General features: G+C 42.4%; 1 protein-coding gene across 2 annotated transcripts in view; it reads left to right on the forward strand.

Moving 5' to 3' along the window:
* dgkb (diacylglycerol kinase, beta) overlaps positions 1–20902 on the forward strand; it is an 828029-nt gene that overhangs the window by 169262 nt on the left and 637865 nt on the right. For both annotated transcript variants that reach the window (XM_063043772.1, XM_063043771.1), the window contains exon 3: positions 227–303. In XM_063043772.1, the coding sequence (XP_062899842.1) occupies positions 227–303 (77 nt within the window). The remainder of the gene's footprint in view (positions 1–226; positions 304–20902) is intronic.

Genomic DNA, 20902 nt, shown 5'->3' on the forward strand with positions numbered 1-20902 from the left:
TTATGATGTATTTCTCATGCTGATGTAAATCAATAGGCTGATGTTGTTCAGTGCAGTTTTATTTTTGTTTGTGCAACTGGCTTTCTGATTGTATTGTTCGATTACCCTAGGATGTTAGGACATAAAGTATGACGAAAATCCATCATTGCTGACCAGTGACAAATTCATCTGATTTTTTTCCTAGGAAAAAGCTCTTACTATCTAAAATATTTTCTTTTCTTTTAAGACTCTACAAAGAAGCTTAATGATGTTCTCGAAGAATTCCATGGTGCTGGTGTGCTTGTAAAATACAACCCTGAGCAGGTAGTTCATATTTATCAGTTCCATTTATTACATGGAATGAATGGATGTTTATTTGAATCTGCAGATTGTGAGATAGATTGGATTGTTTGTTCACCCATTTTAACAAGTATTTTTGTTTTAATTTAATACAATTGATATCAGTACCAGAAAGAATAGTATCCATGTATTCAAAGTAGCCCGAGGAAGAATTTCAGAGTTGTATAAGATAAACGTTTGAACCTTTGAATGATTCTTTTGGCCACTTTGGAGACATAGATGAAACTATTCTTTCTGGTTCTAGTATCAAATGTAAGCCCAAATGGATAATTGACACTGGTTCATTTATTCAGAAAGAATTTGTAAATCAGTAGTGGTCATGACATTTTTTTTGGTCCTTGACTGTAAACTGACAGATATTTTGAAATGAATGTGAGAGATAAAGAACTTTATCTGTATACATCTGCCCCAGTTTGCATTTATTCTTAATTGTTAACATTATTGACCATACCTTATTTAGAATTGTTGTGGCTTCATTGAAGTAATCTCGATTCACAAAAGTAGATAGAGGTACCATAAAGACAATATGAATGTTCTTTCATTGCCTTTGGTTTTTAATATCAGTTGGTGATTTCCCTTCTAAACCTTCAAGTCCACTCAATTAAAAACATCTGATGTTGAGAAACCAGTGCTTCAAAACCTGAATGATGACTGAACCTCGCTAAATTCAAGTTAACTTTATTCAAGAGTTTGGGTCATGCAAGGAAAGAGTAAAGGGAATGGTTATTTGGAATTCTAATAACATGTCAACATTTGTCTTTGGACTTTCCTTTGCAGTAACTGAAGTGCACTCCACCTCTATAAATCATTCCATTGAAGTCATTTGAATAAATATTGGAGAGAGATGACACTACATCCTACAACCTAGTGTGTTTAATTTATCAACTATTGATCAATTTCTTGGCAACTATATGTTTATAAACATGATTATATTTCTCTCTCTATTTAGACAAATTATTTATAAAAATAAATATGTCATTACCTCCAGTCAATATCAATACCCCTCTTTTAAAATGCTAATGGAAGTGTTTTAGAATCCAATGGCTCATAATTAAATTCACCTTAAAACATAAGAAATAGAAGAAGAATTAAACCATTTGGCCCAGTGAGTCTGCTCTGCCATTCAATCATGGCTGATTTTTTCTTTTCCTCAATCCCATTCTCCTGCCTTCTTCCCATAACTCTTAACCTTGAGCTTGTCTATCAACCCTAAGATTCTTGTTCTCTGTGCATGCTGTAGGAAAATTGAACAACCTAACCATAGTGCTGTGGTTCAGGGAATCATTCAAGAGGAGGGGGAAGAGAAATATCGTTTAGCTTGAGAACAGTTTAGTCAGGGGAATAGACACAGATCTCTGTCACAAAGATCAAGAGTCCTGAAGGTTGTAAACATGAGGAAATCTGCAGATGCTGGAATTTCAAGCAACACACATAAAAGTTTCTGGTGAACGCAGCAGGCCAGGCAGCATCTATAGGAAGAGGTAGAGTCGACGTTTCGGGCCGAGACCCTTCGTCAGGACTAACTGAAAGAAGAGCTAGTAAGAGATTTGAAAGTGGGAGGGGGAGGGGGAGATCCAAAATGGTAGGGGAAGACAGGAGGGGGAGGGATGGAGCCAGGAGCTGGACAGTTGATTGGCAAAAGGGATATGAGAGGATCATGGGACAGGAAGAAAGAAAAGGGCCTAGGAAGAAAGAAAAGGGGGAGGAGGAGAAGAAGCCCAGAGGATGGGCAGGGGGTATAGTGAGAAGGACAGAGGGAGAAAAAGGAGAGAGAGAAAAAAGAATGTGTGTATATAAATAAATAACTGATGGGGTACGAGGGGGAGGTGGGGCATTAATGGAAGTTTGAGAAGTCAATGTTCATGCCATTAGGTTGGAGGCTCCCGAGACGGAATATAAGGTGTTGTTCCTCCAACCTGAGTGTGGCTCTTTACAGTAGAGGAGGCCGTGGATAGACATATCAGAATAGGAATGGGATGTGGAATTAAAATGTGTGGCCACTGGGGGATCTTGCTTTCTCTAGCGGACAGAGCATAGGTGTTCAGCGAAATGTCCCATTCCAACTTGGACAGGTTGGGAGGATAGACAACTCAGTGGCAGGATGGGATACAGTGTAGGGAAATGTATGGTCATGCACTTTGGTAGAAGGAATAAAGGCATAGATTTTTAAACAGGGTACAATTTCAGAGATCGGGGGTGCAAAGGGTTTTGGGAGTCCTATTACAGGATTCCCTAAATGCTAACTTGCAGTTTGAGTTGATAGTGAGGAAGGCAAATGGAACGTTAGCATTCATTTCACGGAGGACTACAATATGAAAGCAAGGGTATAATGCTGAGGCTTTCTATGGTTTTGTTAAGACCACATTTGGAATATTGTGAGCAGTTTAGGGTCCCATATTTAAGAAAGGATGTGCTGGCATTGGAGAGGGTACAAGTAGGTTTAGTAGAATGACCCTGGGTTAACAGAAGAGGAAAGTTTGTTGGCTCAACCTGTACTTACTGGAATTTAGAAGGATAAGGGTGGGTGGGGGGGGGGGGTGAAATCTCATTGTAATTTATTAACAATTGAAAGACCTGGATAGAGTGGGTATAGAAAGCTTGTGTCCTTGTTGGGAGAGTCTGGGACCAGCCTCAGAAATAAAAGGATGTCCTTTTATAGTTGAGAAGATGATAAATTTCTTAGACAGAGGGTGGTGAATCTGTGGAAGCCTGATCATTAAGCCTTGATAGTTTCTTGATTAGTGATTTTGTCAGAGGTTATGGGGAGAAGGCAAGAAGATGGGGTTGAAAAATAAATCGGCCTTAATTGGATGGCAGAGCAGACTCAATAGGCCAAATGATCTAATTCTGCTCCTATGTCTTATGGTCTTTCAAATCTCCTCTCAAACCAGTTTCATCCCAGGACAACAACCCCAGCTTTTTCATTTTAAGCTTATAGCTGAGGCAGTGCTGAGCAAACTTGAGGGCCTAAAGATAGATAAGTCCCCTGGTCCTGATGGAATGCATCCCAGGGTACTAAAAGAAATGGCAGAAGATATAGTAGAGGCTTTGGTGATGATTTACACAGAATGGATTCAGCAATGCAGGTCCTGTTTGACAGACATTCTTTGAGGATATAATGAGTGCTGTGGATAGAGGGGGACAGATGGACATTATTTACTTGGATTTCCAGAAGTTCGATAAGGTGCCACATAAAAGACTTATCCCTAAGATAAGGCTGTTTAGAGTTGGGAGTGATGTATTAGCATGGATAGAGGATTGGTTAAAGCAGAGAGTTAGGATACATGGGTGTTACTCATGTTGGCTATCAGTAGTGAGTGGTGTGCTGGAAGGGTCGGTGTTGGGCCCACAACTGTTCACAATATACATTAACGATCTGGAAGAGGGGAACCAAGTGTAGTGTATCTAAGTTTGCTGATGATACTAAATTGAGTGGAAAAGCAAATTTTGCAGAAGATACAGAGAGCCTACAGAGAGATCTAGATAGGTTAAGTGAGTGGGCAAGGGTCTGACAGATGGAGTACAATGTTGGTAAATGTGAGGTCATCCACTATGGAAGCAGATTATTATTTAAATGGTAAAAAAAAATGCAGCATGCTGCTGTGCAAAGGGACTTGGGAGTGCTTGTGCATGAATCGCTAAAGGTTGGTTTGCAGATGCAGCAGGCTATCAAGAGGGCAAATGGAATGTTGGCCTTCATTGCTAGAGGGATTGAATTTAAGAGCAGGAGGTTATGCTGCAACTGTACAGGGTACTGGTGAGGCCGCACTTGGAGTACTGTGTGCAGTTCTGGTCTCCTTATTTGAAGAAGGATATACTGGCTTTGGAGGTAGTGCAGAGGAAGTTCACCAGGTTGATTCAAGAGATGAGAAGTTAGACTGCAAGGAGAGAATGAGTTGCCTGGGACTGTACTCGCTGGAGTTCAGAAGAATGAGAGGAGATCTTATAGAAACAAATAAAATTATGAAAGGGATATAAAAGTGTTATGTACCCCTAGGGTTTATATTTTCTGTGGACTGTCACTATAAAACATCGGGAGTATGAGACTAACTTTTGGACACTGTTTGAGCTGCTCCAGAGAGAGAGAGAGAGAGAGAGAGAGAGAGAGAGAGACAGAGGGGTGGAGTTATTTGATGGACAATCGATGTTATGGTTTCTCTGCAGCTTGTTTTGAGTATACAAGGACACGCAGACACACACAATTAGAGTCAAGATGGATTCGGTCAATGGAAGACACCAGTGAGTCGGTTGCTGGTTTAAACTTTCAGTAGCCCAAAAGGGGTGAGTTGAGATCGATCCTGAGTATTGATAAATGACTCTCACAAGTTTTCTGCAACTAAAACAAGTTTGCAGGAAGAGAAAAGAGGAGAGATACGTTTAAAACAGAAGGAACCTAGTGACAAAGAGATCACTGTTTGGGCTCTCTCTCTAAGTAGCCCGTGAGGGTGAGTTTGTTTCCATTCGACTACGAAAGTGTGATTGTGACTTAGTTAATCCACAGGAGTGAGTTCTCTGGTGAGAGGAAAACCTTTATGAATACCACATGTGTATTTACTCTTTGCTTGGGTGTGCTAGTTCACTGAAGAAAGACACACCAGTGGCGAATCACTGTTGCAGTTATTTCATATGTCGTGGAACTGGTTAAGTGGCTATCATGTTGTGTCTTTGGGGTAACCTTGTGGAATCTACCAGTGTGTCGACTCTTGCCTGGGTGGTGGTTCCCTTAGAGAGGGTCCCTTTTGTGATAAGCTACTGTTGGTGATAATCCATATGTGGATTCTGTTGGAGTATCCTGTGGCCACCACTTTGAGATGTCCCGTAGCTGAATTCGGGTGTGGTACCACTTGTGTTGAAAGGATATTCATTGAAGACCACTGTCGGTGATATTTCATGTGTGGAGTGGAACAACTTCAGAGATAAAACCTACTACTACTGTTATTTTGTACTACTGTCATGGAATCTGTGGAATATCGATGTAATTGCCTTCTCACCACATTCGCCTTTGGATTACAAACATCTTGCATTAATTAACCTGTGCATCTGAACTGAACTTTTCTCACCTACCATCGTAAGACTGTATCAATTACCACCTAAGCTTGAAGAAGTTTGGGTTTTATATTTCCACACCTATATATGCATGAATTCTGCTAACCTGTTCAACTTACCTAGTTTTATATTACTGTATTATGTAGTTACTAATAAAGTAGTGTTAGTTAACAGCAAAACAGACTCCAGCTGTGTTCCGTTTCCGCTGGTTCTTTTAACCCGTTACGGGGTACGTGTCAAAAGATAGAGGCAGGAAAGTTGTTTCCACTGGTAGATGAGACTAGAACTAGGGGACATAGCTTCAAGATTCGGGGGAGTAGATTTAGGACGGAGATGAGGAGGAACTGCTTTTCCTAGAAAGTAGTGAATCTATGGAATTCTTTGCCCAATGAAGCAGTGGAGGCTATCTCAGTAAATAAATTTAAGATCTAGTTGGATATATTTTTGCATAGTAGGGGAATTAACGGTTATGGTGAAAAGGCAGATAAGTGGAGATGAGTTCATGGCCAGATCAGCCATGATGTTATTGAATAGCGGAGCAGACCCTCGATAGGCCGGTTGGCCTACTCCTGCTCCTGGTTCTTGTGTTCTTGTGTTCCTCATCCCCAGAACACCTCCTCCTCCATTCTAAGAATCTTAATTGGAAACTTCCTATCTTTCCAAGAGATCGGTAACAAGAACAGGATCAATAAATTAGCGTTTTGTTCATTTTCAGCATGACATGTCTGCATTCATATTCTAAGCAACATTTATGAAACTTGCGGTTCTCTGCATTTTATAACATGCTCTTTGATTGTTTTTTAAAGATTTGTACATTTCTGCATCGATCAGAACTGTCATTTAATCAATGTAATTTCTTAGTCTTTCTGACAAAATACTGTGTATTTCTTCACAATCTATTGCTGCCCTCATTGATAATCATCCTTCCAAGTATTCTATCATCTACAATCTTGGAAATTCTACTGAGTACCTATTTTTAAACCATTAATATAAGTCATGTCAAATTGTACCAGAACTGATTCCTAATGAACCTACTGTCTACTATCCTTTGATCTGAAAAACAAATATAGTTGATTCCAATTAACTGGGCCAGCGGTTAATCAGGGCAGACACTTAACTCTTGAAGAGCAAAAACTAAATTGAGAAAACAGCAGGGATTCCCTTTGTTTATTTGGGACATTATGCCATTTAATTGGGGTACGATACAGTTGCTGAACAGTTTTTAACTAGCAAAATTTGGGTGCACTTTCAAGGCATTTAGACACAGCACTGCTTCAAGTGAACATCTGTTAAACAGCATCAGTTGCGGGTGTTTGTGTTCAAAGAGTGGCAATTTTTTTTTGTCACTGATAATTCACAACTGTGTTTTAAAGCATTCAGGCTTTGAGATGCCAGAAATGGCTGGGAGTAAAAATGAAAAATTTCACTTCAAGTTAGAAATAACAAAAAATTTGAAGGTATTTTGAATGTCACAAAAAAAAGGAAGATTTGAAGGATGCAGTCATTGATAGCATTGTATGAAGGCAGTCTATCTGCCCTAGATCTTTGCGCTGATTTTGTTCATTTACAGTAGAAAAGACTGTGACACAGATGAATTTGTTTACCAATAAGTGTTAGGAGCCAATACAGTTTTATAGTACCTGCAATAGTGTTGGTAGTGTGATAACTTGTTCTGTATTTCATTTAACTACGTAATTTGTTATTCCATTTGTCTTTTTATATCTTTTTAACTATTTCCATGAAACTTTGGCTACTTGGGTCAGCTGTTTGAGCCAAAATGTACTGTCTCAGTATCTCCCAATTAACTAGAGTCCACTGTATTTACCATTACTTTCTGCTTTTTGTCTTGACCACTACTTCGATAGTAGCAAATCTCATGTGTAGGACTTACTCAAATATCTCAAAGTCATTCAGATGATTTGGAGTGTATGTTCTTCACCTTTTTATGTCATCCTATGAGTTTCATTGAGCCTACTTTTCCTTTAACAACTGTGTGTTAACTCTGCTATGTTAATTTGAATTCTCCAAGTATCTGTTCATAGCTTCTGTGACGATTATTCCATTAATCCTCCTCACAACTAGAATCAAACTGCCTGGTCTGTGCTTGCACTTTTGAACAGGCCTACTGAGGTTAGGTGGTTCCCATAACGTCAATAAGAAGCAATTAAATGACCTACAGCTATTCAGTATTGTGCATTCGTGTAGCCATCATGTTTCCCCTGAAAGAACTTAAGCTGTATATGTGTATTCTACATGAAAAAGACAGTGCCTTCCATGTCACTTCTGTTGGCATATTTCCTGTTGCACTGCAGAATTGCCTTTAGACTGGCAATTATTCTACTTGTTTCCTCAAATGTGTCAAATAGTTGTGTTTAAGTTTTCTCATCAGTCTGTTAGTATACCAAGCAGTCCTGCAATACCCGATCTAAACGGTCTGGAAATTACACCTTTTTGCCAGTTTCTTTAGGGAGATCGTGTATTCATCAAAGGTTTTCTCTTGCTGTGTGTGCTAAACTTGTATACTAGGAAGTCTTTGACAGTGCGAAAGTAAAATGCACCTTTCGGGTTTAAAACACGTCCTCCTATCATGGTGCTGCAAATTTACCCATTCTTCTTTGGTTTTAGTCTTATCAATAATAACAATATTGTGTTCTTCTCACATACCTCCCCAGTTTCTCATTTTGTGCTCTCACCCACGACTTCAATCATGAACTCTTCTTGGGCTTCCAGCGGGGTACAGCTATCGATTCTAGCCCAATGTTTCAATGACAAACTCTGCCACCTTCGTCAGGGATGATGCCTGGGCATGTTTAGCCTGTTGGTGTATATACCCTCTTCACTTGTCCCTCCTGATTGATTAGTCCATATCCAATCAGGTTTTCTGCTGTCCCACCTTGCTTACAATCGAATTCCAGTTCTTACTTAAAATGAGACCATGGTCTTTGTTAAAATTCTTTTCCTCTAGTTTTACTTCAATGGCTTCCTTCATCAGGTGGCCCCAAAGACCACTGGTGTGGCACAGTAGTCTTGTACCATCAAAGGCAATCCTATGGCCATTGCAAATACAATGTTCTGCTACCGCTGATTTCTTGGGTAATCAAAATGGATACACCTCCTGTGCTCCATGATATATGTTTTCATCATTTGCTCTGTCTGGCCTATATACTGTATGCTGCTCTGCATTCACAGGTAATCCTGTAAACGCCAACTGTCCTGAGGCCCAGGTTATCTTTGACCCGCATAAGCTGCAATTTTTAGCTTCCTTATGGGTTTGTGGATGATGTTAATCCTGTATTTCTTCAGGATTCTGGTGATCCTTCCAGAAACCACGGAAATATAGAGAAGACAGGCAGTAGCAACAGGTTCTTCCTCGTTGTTAGGTTTCTTGGTTTTTCTGTCAGCCCTTTTAAGGGCCTGATTGATTTCTTTCACCTTGTAGCCATTCTGTAGGAACGATGTGCAAAATAACCTTATTTCTTTGTGGAGACTCTCTGTGTCTGAAATAGTTTTTGCATGGTTAAGCAACGTAGAAGGAACCGCTCTACATTGGGAGGCATGGAAACCGGCATCAAGAAGCACAGGGGTGTATCCATTTTGGTTACTTAGAGAAATCGGCAGTAGCAGAACATTGCACTTGCAGTGGCCACAGGATTGACTTCGATGGCACAAATGGGTTTGGGAATGCCTGGTGAAGGAAACCATTGAAATAAAGCTAGAGGAAAAGAATTTTAACAAAGTTGATGGTCTCACTCTTAAGTTGAGAACTGGAATTCGAGTGTAAACAGGGTGGTAGAGCGGAAACCTGATTGGATGAGGACTAACCAATCAGGAGGGATGGCATATAGGGGTATAAATACCACCGGACTAGACATCCCTGTTGAAGATGGCAGAGTTTGTCATTGAAATGTTGGTTAGATTCGATACCTGAACACAGCTGGAAGCCTGAGAAGAGATTCATATCTGCTGGGAAAGCATGAGATCCTTTTTCAGTCATATTGCTTGCCATTACTTGCAATGTTTGTTTGTATTATTCAAACTCACCCACATATCCAGCACATATCCAGCACATATCCAGCACCCTGCCTTTGCTACTGTTGAATCTAGAGTTCTCCACTCTCTATTTGATTTGCATGATTCCACTGCATGCTATTTCTCCAAGGTGCAATGTCCCAAACTCAGTGCTATTGTGGTACAGTTCTGAATTGCTGCTTGTGTCAGCAAATGAGATAGCGGTATCAAAAGGACATCCTTTCTTGAAGGTACTAACTCTCAATTAATCAGCAGTGTCTGGTGCACCAATCTATCAAAGCCATATTATACAATATATTAAGTATAAATGAAAATCTACACTTTAGCAATAAATATGAGAGGAGATGAAGGAAAAATGTTACCAGTCTTAGTCTATTATATGCTCAGTATTCTGAACTGGAATTTACAAATACAAATGAGATCTCTGCCCCTTTTGCCATGGTTTTGTCTGCAATGCAAGAGCAGCTATGAAGAATCTATTTTAATAATTTAACTGCATTATAAGAGTGACTGTATTAATTAGTTGACTGTGGAACAATTTGTGACAATCTGAGGATGTGAAGGTGTTAGAGAATGTTAAGGGTACACATAATTATTAAACTTTCACTCAGTTATTTAAACTGAGTGGAGGTGTGGAGAAAAGAAATGACAGTACTGTGAGACATTGACAGGGTGTTGATAACTAGTATATTGTGATGAGGTAGAACATACAAGATTAACTTCTGTTTATCTGACTGCATGCACCATGTGCAACAAGACAAATGAGTTAATTGCACAAATAAGAAGTACTGAGAATGATCTGATAGGCATTTTAGAGTTGCGTTACAAAGCTGGGAAATGAATACTCGATTTTTTATTAAGGGAAGATAGACAGAAAGAAAAAGAATAATTGTATCTTATTTATAGAGCAATTTCATACAAATGATGTATTTCAAAATGCTTTACAATGGGATAAACTGCAAACATGAAAGTAAAAGACAAAGTTATGTTAGTTAAAAGATGCTGCTCTGATTACTTTCTTTAAATGGGATTTAAAATTCCAATCTTAAATCAAGAGTAACACCCAAGCTTGCAAGGGTTACTAATTCCCAAGTTTATCAAGAATCTTTTGGCTTTGGGACCAACTAAAAGTATTTCAGTTTATCTTCATTTAGTCTGAAGAAATTTCTCTCACCCAGTTGTTTATTGCAGCTGTACCAGAAGTCAGAAGAGAGGGTGTTAGCATCATCAGGCTTAACCAAGTTGTACAATTGTGTTTCATCTGCATTACGGTGCAAATCAAGTTTTTATTTCTTGCTAATGTCTCCTAAGGGGATCCTGTATAAGAAGAAAAATGGGGAACCAAGACGGCTTCTCTGGGTAACACCAAAATGTAAATCATATCTCTTAGAAAATTTGTCTCCAAGAGATTCTGTAAGATATATGAGCAAAACCAATTAGGGTACTACCAGTGAGGCCACTCCAGTTCTCAAGGTGATCTAGGAGAATGTTGTGGCCAATTGTGTTGAAGGCAGCACTTAGGTATAGGAGAATTAGAACTGAGACCTATTTGGCATCAGTGTTCAGCCAAAAGTTGACATTTTTGGCCATCCTCATGTTGTGGTTTACTCAGACTAAAACTGTCATAGTGGTGGTGTGGCTCTGTTGGTAAGAAATGAAGTTGCATCTTTAGAAAGAGGTGACATAGGGTCAGAGCATGTTGAAACTATGTGGGTAAAGTTAAGAAAGTGCAAGGGTAAAAAAAATTATGGCTATCATATATATGCTTCCAAATATTACCAAGATGTGGGGTTGAGATTGCAAAGGGTGCGGAAAAGGGCATGTAATAAGGGAATTTCACAATTGTAATGGGAGACTTCAGTATGCAAGGGGATTGAGAAAATTTTGTTGGTGTTGGATAGCAAGAGAGAGAACTTGTTGAATGTCCATGAGATGGCTTTTTAAAGCAGCATGTGGTTGAATCTACTCTGGGAAGGCTATCTTAGATTGGGTGTTGTGTAATAATCCAGTAAAGGAACCCTTGGGAGGCAGTGATCATAATATGATTGAATTCATTCTGCAATTTGATAGAGAGAAACATGTCAGACATATCAGTATCACAATAGAATAAAGGGAATTACAGAGGCACGAGAGAGGAACTTGCCCAGGTGGATTGGTGGACGATACTGGCAGTGATGATGGCAGAGCAGAGATGGCTGAAGTTTCTGGGAATAGTTCCACAAGGTGAAGATAGATATGTCCCAGAGAGGAAGAAGTTCTCAAATGGCAGGGGTAGGCAACCGTGGCTGACAAAGGAAGTTAAGGACTGCATAAAAGCCCAGGAAAGGGTATATAAGGTAGCAAAGGTGATTGGGAAGCTTTTAAAAATCCAACAAAAGGCAACTAAAAAGCCATAAGATGAGAAAAGATGAAATATGAAGGCAGAATTGTCACAACTATGGATTGAGCAGGGCAGTATATACAGCAATTGCGCTTGTGAATTTGCACGTGTCAGCTAATTATTATTTAATCGTGATAGTATTTAACTCCATACTTGTCGTTGTAGTGCTGTCGAGACTTGGACAGAGCACAGCAACTCTTCGCTTTTGTTTGCATCGGCCTTGCCCGTGAAATTGGACTGTTGAGTCGACTGAGACTGAAGACTAGCAGTATTCATCTAATAATTAGATGTTCTTTTCACGCACAGTGTAGGCTTCGTTTCTGGTTTGAGAGTTTTAGTTAACGGCCCGGTATGGCCCAGCGTTTGTTGTTTCATTTTCCCTTTAACACTTTTCACATTAAAGTTTTGTGAACTATTGACCCGCTTCAGTGTCTCTCACTCCACACTTGGGCCATATCTGAACGTGGTGACAAGACCAGCCAATAATATAAATACAAAGTTTTTTTCAGTTATAGAAAGAGTAAAAGGGAGCACTGGAAAATGATGCTGGTAAGGTATTAATGGGAGACAAAGAATTGGCAGCTAACTTAATAAGGACTTTGCATCTGTCTTCACTGTTGAAGACACTAGCCGTGTGCCAGAGGTCCGTGAGTGTCAGGGAGCAGGAGTAAGTGCTATTGCTATTACAAAGCTAAAAGTCCTAGGCAAATTGCAAGGTTTTAAGGTGCATAAGTCACTTGGACCAGATAAATTCAAGCCCAGAGTTCTTAAAGAGGTTGCTGAAGAGGTAACGGATGCATTGGTTATGATTTTTCAAGAATCATCTGTTTCTGATAGGGTTCTGGAGGACTGGAAGATTGCAAATGTCACTCCACTTTTTAGGAATGGAGTAAGGCAAAAGAAAGGAAATTATAAACCAGTTAGCCTAACCTTAGTGGTTGGGAAAGTGTTGGAGTCCATTATTAAGGATGAGGTTTTGGGTTATTTGGAGAGTTATGATAAAATAAATCATAGACAGCATGGTTTCTGTCAAGGGAAATCCTGCCTGACAAATCTGTTAGAGTTCTTTGAGGAAGTAACAAGCAGAGTGGACAATGGTGAGGCAGTGGATGTCATTACTTGGATTTTTAGAATGCATTTGATAAGGTGTCACACATGAGGCTGCTTAACAAGATAAAATCCCATGGTGTTATAGGAAAGATACTGGCAAGGATAGAGGAATGGCTGATATGATTGGAGGTAGTGAGTGGGAAAATAATGGTTGGCTGCCAGTGACTAGAGGTGTTCCTCATGAGTCAGTATGGGACCACAGCTTTTCACATTGTTTGTCAGTGATTTAGATAATGGAATTGATGGCTTTGTAGCAAAGCCTGCAGATGATATGAAGATAGGTAATACTGAGGAAGCAATGCGATTGCAGCAGGACTTGGACAACTTGCAAGAATGGGCAAAGAAGTGGCAGATGGAATACAGTGTTGGGAAATGTATTACAAAAATGTAGACTCTTTTCTCAAAGGAGTAAATACAAACACGAGCGGTGCAAGGGGACTTGGGAGTCCTTGTGCAGGAGTCCCAGAAGTTTAATTTACAGGTTGAGTATGTGGTAAAGAAGGCAAATGCAATGTTGGCATTTATTTCAGGAGGAATAGAACATAAAACAGAGATAATGCTGAGGCTTTATAAGACACTAGTCAGGCCGCATTTGGAGCATTGTCAACAGTGCTGGGCCCCATATCTCAAAGGATGATAGTTTCCTGATTGGTCAGGGCATCAAAGATATGGTGAGAAGGCAGATGTATGGAGTTGTGTGGGATCCAGGATTAGCCATGAGGGAATGGCAGAGCAGACTCAATGGGCTGAATGGTGTAATTATGCTCCAGTGTCTATGGTCTTTATGTTCTTGCAAACATCTAGCTGGCACCAAGCCACCGTAAAACAAACTCTCTGCTCTCATGTTGTAAAGAATCATTTTCTGCTTCTTTTGGTAGTAAAGGTAATCATTCTATATCTTTTTGTTCTAGGTGGGGTTTAAAGAATTGAAGGTTAGGACTGCATGCTGTGTGTCATAATTTATTTTTACATGTGCGATTCTGGCCATGCCTTCTCTAGGTTCACCATCCTTGCTAGGCATGACTTCACAGAATGTAACGATGGTAGTGTTTCAGAACAATAGATTGAAACCAAAGGTTGAACAGGCTATTTTAGGTCTGGTCCTGACCAGATTAATTATTTGTGTCCTCAGAAAGAGAGATCATCACACAGTACAATTTCAAATGAAGTTAGTGATGAAAAAATTGCCTTTGAAACTACTATCCAAAATTTTAATATAGGCAATTGAAATGTTTTAACATTGAAATTGGCTTGGAAAATAATGGATTAACAATTGAAACTCTGGGTTACCAGTGACAGATGTTTAGGAAGATATTTCAAATCTCAGCAAAAGTATATTTCATTGAGAAGGAAGGACTGTACTGTGAGGATACAACTTTTGTGGCTAAAGGGATTAATGCTTTGTACAAAAATGAAAGATATACAACATTGGGAAAAATTTTGGAAAGATCAGAGGATTGGAATTGGAAGCCAGCAAAGATTTAAAATCATCAAGATGTTAAAGATGGACTATTAAAGTAAGCTTGCAAATAATTTTTAAAAAGTTAGTGTTTCCAAGGGCATATAAAAATGAAGAGAGCAGCTAAAAATAATGGTTTCCAAATAATTTTGGATTACCGCCCGCCTGATCCCCAGTGCTCCCCTATCCCTTTCTGGCCATTACATAAAAACTATTAACAATTTTGAAATACGATGTACAGTGAAAGAAAACGAGAACAGCAAATTCAATTGCAAAAATATTCAAATCTATTTAAAGCTACAAATAAAATTTTTTAATTACAGTAGAAACTATGTTCATCAACAATTTTAGAGTGTACATTAGTACTCCAACAATTCACCACTTCATTGCTTTTATTCTTTCAATGAGGTGGATGGGCTTGTAGTAGTGATATCAGCTTCTCAACATCAGGCTGAATGTCACTCGGAAGGAGTTTTAGATCCTTACATTAAGTAATTTGCAGAATGTTTTGTTGCTTTTAAAGAATTCGAGGTACTGCACTGAAACCGTGCTCTGCTAAATCTGATTATCAGTTTCAGAAAGCACATATAATAGTCTCGGGCTGTTTCCTTTTAAGGGTCACCCGACTTCTGTGTGTAACAGTGAGCCTTCAAACTCTTCATCATTCTCAATGCAAGGCTCTCGAAGTGGTTGAGAATGGAACACATGGGGTATGATTTTGTTCGCCGCTGTGATAATGGTATTTAATTATTTATGTATCTGATTACTTGGGTTTTTCTGCAACAAAATGTTGTCTGTGAGTGGTAAGTAATGCTTTTTTTTAAAAGAAATTCATTACGCACGGTGGTGTCTTGTCTTTGGTAGTGCCAAATCTGTTGCGCAAGCAAGAATGTTGGTGAACAGAATATCCTTCTCTTTGAAAAATTGCCCAGCATCCCAAAGTATCTGTTTCTAGTCCCCTTGGAAATAACAACTCTCAAGCCATGCTTTCATCTTTTTTTGAAGTGAACGTAACTAAGAAGCAAAGATCCATTGCCTGGCAAAATTGATTCATCCAACTGCAGAGCAAATTCTGTTATTCTAAGTATGTTACACAATGTCTTCCACATTATCAAACATTTCATCAATTCATCTTTGAACAGAGTTGTTGCTGAGTGGAATTGATTTGGTCTGGTGTCTTAAGCAAATCCATGCTCGGAGCCTCTCTTACTGCTGGCAGAATCAATCCTTCTCCAATTGTATATGGCTTTGCAGATTTAGCAATGAGGAATGAAATTATGTATGAAGCATGCAATCCATCACTGCTTTGTTGTGAAGTGCTGGCAAACATGTTCTGAAGTGTATGTCAGTTTCTGAAAGTTTTGCACAAACTGACTGAAAATAAGCCAAGTTCTTGTTTGCTTTATCAGAGTGTATTTTCTTCAAATGTTTAAGGAGTTTGGATGGTTTCATTGCCTCATTTGGAAAAAAAGACTTTTTCACACAACAGACACATTGGTTGTCGTTATTTGTTTGATGTTGGTATAAATTCATATTTCACATACTCCACACTGCTGTACTCACTTTGCATCTATGACTGTGTGGCCAACTATAGCTCCAACACCATGTACAAGTTTGCTGATGACACCACTATTGTGGATTGTATCAAAGTTGGTCATGAATCAGAATGCAGGAGGGAGACTAAAAATTTGGCTGAGTGGTATAATAACAACAACTTCTTACTCAATGTCAATAAGACCAAGGGGCTGACAGTAGACTTTAGGAGAGGGAAACCAGAGGTCCACGAGCCAGTAATCATCGGAGGAGGTTCAGTAACTTTAAATTCCTGAGTGTCACTATCTCAAGAAACCTGTCCTGGACCCATTATATAAATACAATTACCAAGAAAGCACAACAGTGGCTCTATTTCCTCAAGAGTTTGTGAAGATTGAGCAAGTCATCAAACATCTTGACAAACTTCTATAGGTGTGTGGTGGTAAGTGTGCTGACTGGCTGCATTATGGCTTGGTATGGGAACACCAATGCTTTGACTGGAAAATTCTACAAAAGGTAGTAGATTTGGCTTAGTACATCACAGGTAAAACCCTCCCAACCATTGAGCACATCTACATGAAACATTGCCATAGAAAAGCAGCATCCACCATCAAAGATCGTCACCACCCAGGCCATGCTGTTTTCTTTCAGCTGCCATCAGGTAAAAGGTACAGGTGCTTCAGGGCTCACACCACCAGGTTCAAGAACAGTTACTACCCCTCAACCATCAGGCTCTTGAACAAAAGATAACTGCACTCATTTAAGGACTTTTTTAATCTTGTTATTTCATGCTCATTATTTATTTATTATCTGCATTCGCACAGTTTGTTTAGTTTACAGTTCTGATACTTACAGATTACAGATCCTGCTCGCAGTTAATATTTTGTAGATTTGCTAAGTATGCCCGCAGAAATATGCTTTCATGTTAACCGAGGGCCCAACGTGTGACTGACAGAGAAGTTCAACATGAGCTCCAACTTATGCACATTTGACTGTTTAATTACAATGGGCCCTTTTTCTTTTTGTTATTCTTTACTAACCCTTTAGTCAAGATTCATAAATTTAATTCCTGTTATAATGTCTGTTATTTCATGGCATTTATTTGTAACAGGGTAGTGAATTACACAAACAGGGGTGAAGCACCTTCAATTACTCCAAAAGACTGAGGTTTGGTAAAATACTGAAAGGCTTTTATTCGCTGTACAATACGACCTCCACAGTGAGTGTCTGCCCCCGGACTGAGGGGGAGGGGCAAGGCGAACACCTTTATACAGGACTCTGTGGGAGGAGCCACAGGGGCCGTCAGCAGAGGGGTGTGTCCAGACAGGTAACCGAGTTACACCATATATACATGGTTTTCCACATTCACCCCTCCTTTTTTTTTAAGAAGAGTCCCGCTGGGTGAAGTGACTGACAATATTTACAAGAAGTATATTTACAGGTCAAGTCTATCAGGCGGTCGAGTCCGTCGCTGTGATCTACGTAGCACCGGCGGTGATTGCACCGGCGATGGCGGTTGTGCTGGCTCCGGCCTGACTTCAGGTGCCAGCACGTTAGGCATCGGTAATCCCTCGTGCGTGTGCGTGGCGCCCGATATGGGAGTGTCGTGTGGTGTCTGTATAGGATTTGGGGTGCACGGTGTCTCGTAGGTACATACATTGGTGGGTACGGGGTCAATAGTCACCATGGAGTGTTCAGGGTAGGGGCCTGGAGCTCCTGCGGGCGCCAGGTTGCGGATGGAGACCGTGTCCTCCCACCCATCAGGTAAAACCACGTAGGCATACTGGGGGTTCGCATGAAGTAAGTGAACCCTCTCGACTATCGGGGAGTATTTATTGCTCCTCGCATGTTTCCGGAGCAGCACTGGCCCCGGGGAAGTCAGCCAAGTTGGTAGGGTGGTTCCAGTGGTCGATTTTCTGGGAAAAGAAAAGAGCCGCTCATGAGGGGTGGCATTGGTGGCTGTGCATAACAGGGAGCGGATGGAGTGGAGTGCCTTGGGAAGGACCTTCTGTCAGCAGGAGACCGGCAGTCCCTTTGACCTGAGGGCTAAGAGTGTGGCTTTCCACACTGTGCCATTCTCCTTCTCTACCTGTCCATTCCCCCGGGGATTATAGCTCGTGGTCTTACTGGTTGCAATTCCCCTAGCCAGTACATATTGGCGCAGCTCGTCACTCATAAACGAGGACCCTCTGTCACTGTGGATATAGCATGGGTATTCGAACAGAGTGAAGAGCTTGCGCAGGGCTTTTATAACTGACATGGTAGTGGTGTCGGGGCAGGGGATGGCGAAGGGGAACCGCGAGTACTCGTCAATTACGTCAAGAAAGTACACATTGCGGTCGGTGGAGGGAAGGGGGCCCTTAAAGTCAACACTCAGTCGCTCAAAGGGGTGGGTGGCCTTGATGAGTGGTGCCTTTTCGGGTCGGTAGAAGTGCGGTTTGCACTCTGCGCAGACTTGGCAGTCCCTGGTCATCATCCTGATCTCCTCAAGGGAGTAAGGCAGGTTCCGGGCTTTCACGAAGTGGAAAAGCCGGGTGACTCCCGGGTGGCAAAGGTCTACGTGTAGGGCGTATAGCTGGTCGATCTGCGCGCTGGTGCATGTTCCCCGGGATAGGGCATCGGAGGGCTCGTTGAGCTTCCCAGGCCCGTACATGATGTCATAGTTGTAGGTGGAGAGTTCGATTCTCCACCTCAGAATTTTATCATTTTTGATTTTGCTCCGCTGCTGATTATTAAACATGAATGCGACTGAGTGCTGGTCAGTTAGCAGGGTGAACCTTTTGCCGGCAAGATAGTGCCTCCAGTGCCTTATAGCTTCCACTATGGCCTGGGCCTCTTTCTCTACCGCAGAGTGTCGAATTTCAGGGCCTTGAAGGGTACGGGAGGAGAACGCCACTGGTCTTCCTGCCTGGTTGAGGGTAGCAGCCAGCGCAAAGTCGGAGGCGTCACTCTCTACTTGGAAGGGACTGGCCTCATCCACCGCATGCATTGCTGCTTTGGCAATGTCCCCTTTTATGCGGTTGAAGGCCGTGTGGGCCTCGGCAGAGAGGAGGAATGTGGTGGACTGGACCGGGGGCAGGCCTTGTCTGCCTAGTTAGAGACCCATTGGGCGTAATATGAAAAGAAGCCCAGGCACCTTTTGAGGGCTCTGAGGGTATTGGGAAGAGGGAGTTCCAACAAGGGGCGCATACGGTCGGGGTCAGGGCCAATGACTCCATTCTCCACGACACACCCAAGGATAGCAAGTCGGGTGGTCCCAAATACACACTTGTCCTTGTTATAGGTGAGGTTGAAAGATTTGGCCGCTTGGAGAAATTTTTGGAGGTTGTTGTCGTGATCCTGCTGGTCGTGACCGCAGATGGTGATGTTATCCAGATATGGGAACGTGGCCTTCAGTTGGCACTGGTCCACCATCCGGTCCCTTGCCCTCTGGAAGACAGATACACCATTCGTGACACCAAAGGGGACGCGCAGGAATTGATAAAGCCTGCCGTCCGCCTCGAAGGCAGTGTAAGGGCGGTTTTACTGGCGGAAGGGGAGCTGATGGTAAGCGGATTTTAGGTCTATGGTCGAGTTCACCTTGTACTGTGCTATCTGATTGACCATATCTGCGATGCGGGGTAGAGGGTACGCGTCGAGCTGCGTGAACCTATTGATGCTCTGGCTATATAGTCCACGACCATCCTATTCTTCTAGCTGTTCCGAACAACCACCACCTGCGCCCTCCAAGGACTTGTGCTTGCCTCAATGACCCCCTCCCTGAGCAGCCGCTGCACCTCCGACTTAATGAAAGCTTTGTCCCCCGCACTATACCTCCTGCTTTTAGTTGCCACAAGTTTACAGTCGGGGGTCAGGTTGGCGAACAGCAGTGGGGGAGGGATCCTGAGGGTGGAGAGGCCGCAAGTGGTGTCGGTAGTGTTGCAGTTGGCATGATGTTGGGTGGGATGCGCGGGTCGGTGTGTGTGTGTGTGGTCAGTAGCGGGGTACGTGACGTATCTCTACAAAACAGGATTTATGACAGTAATTGGCGGGAGGGGCCCATCATACTTCATTGTCACGCTTTTCAGTTGGCTCTGGAAGTCCAACCCCAACAGCACAGGGGCACACAGTTGAGGCAAGACCAGTAACGTAAAGTCCCGATATTCTGTGCCCTGCACCACTAGTGTCACTACACAACCCCCCGGATGTCTGTTGTATGCGACCTGGAGGCCATGGTGACCCTCCGACTTACCGGCCGTATCACGAGTCCACAATGCTGCACCGTGGCCGGGTGGATAAAACTCTCCGTGCTGCCTGTGTCAAACAGGCAGCTTGTCCTGTGCCCCTCCACCAGGATGTCCATCATTGACCTTGCGAGCTGTTGGGGAGCGCTTTGGTTGAGGGTCATGGAAGCCAGGGTGGGGTCGCTGTCTTGGTGCGGCGTGGTGGGGTGCCCCATGAGCACCCGTTGGTCGTAGGCGGTGGGAGGTGGTGCCAACCAAGATGGCCGCCCCCATGTCTCGCACATGGTGGTGGCATGCAGGGAAGATGGCGGCAGGCAAGATGGCGATCCCCACGTCTCGCACGCGGCGCTGCTCGATCCCACTCGCGGTTTTGACTTACAGACCTTGGCGAAGTGGCCCTTCTTTCAGCAGCTGGAGCAGGTAGCTTGTCGGGCCGGGCAGCGTTTCTGGGGGTGCTTCTCCAGTCCGCAGAAGTAGCACTTCGCGGACTCACGACTGGCGGCAGCCGAGGTCGATTCGCCGGCAGGTTGCGGGGTCTGCGGCACACACGAGGCCATCGGGGAATCGCGTGCCTGGAGAGCCTCCGAGTTATGCAGAGCGGCCTCCAACGTATCAGCCAGCTCCATCGCCGAACTTAGGGTAAGATCGGCTTTTTCCAGCAGCCGCTGGTGCACGTACACTGACCTGGTCCCCGTGACGAAGGTGTCTCTCACTAGGAGTTCTGCATGCTGCGCCGCCGTCAGCTCCTGGAAATTGCAGACCCGCACGAGTGTCTGTAGGGCC

This window comes from Mobula hypostoma, chromosome 3, assembly GCF_963921235.1.
Source record: "Mobula hypostoma chromosome 3, sMobHyp1.1, whole genome shotgun sequence".
NCBI classification, from domain to species: Eukaryota; Metazoa; Chordata; class Chondrichthyes; order Myliobatiformes; family Myliobatidae; genus Mobula; species Mobula hypostoma.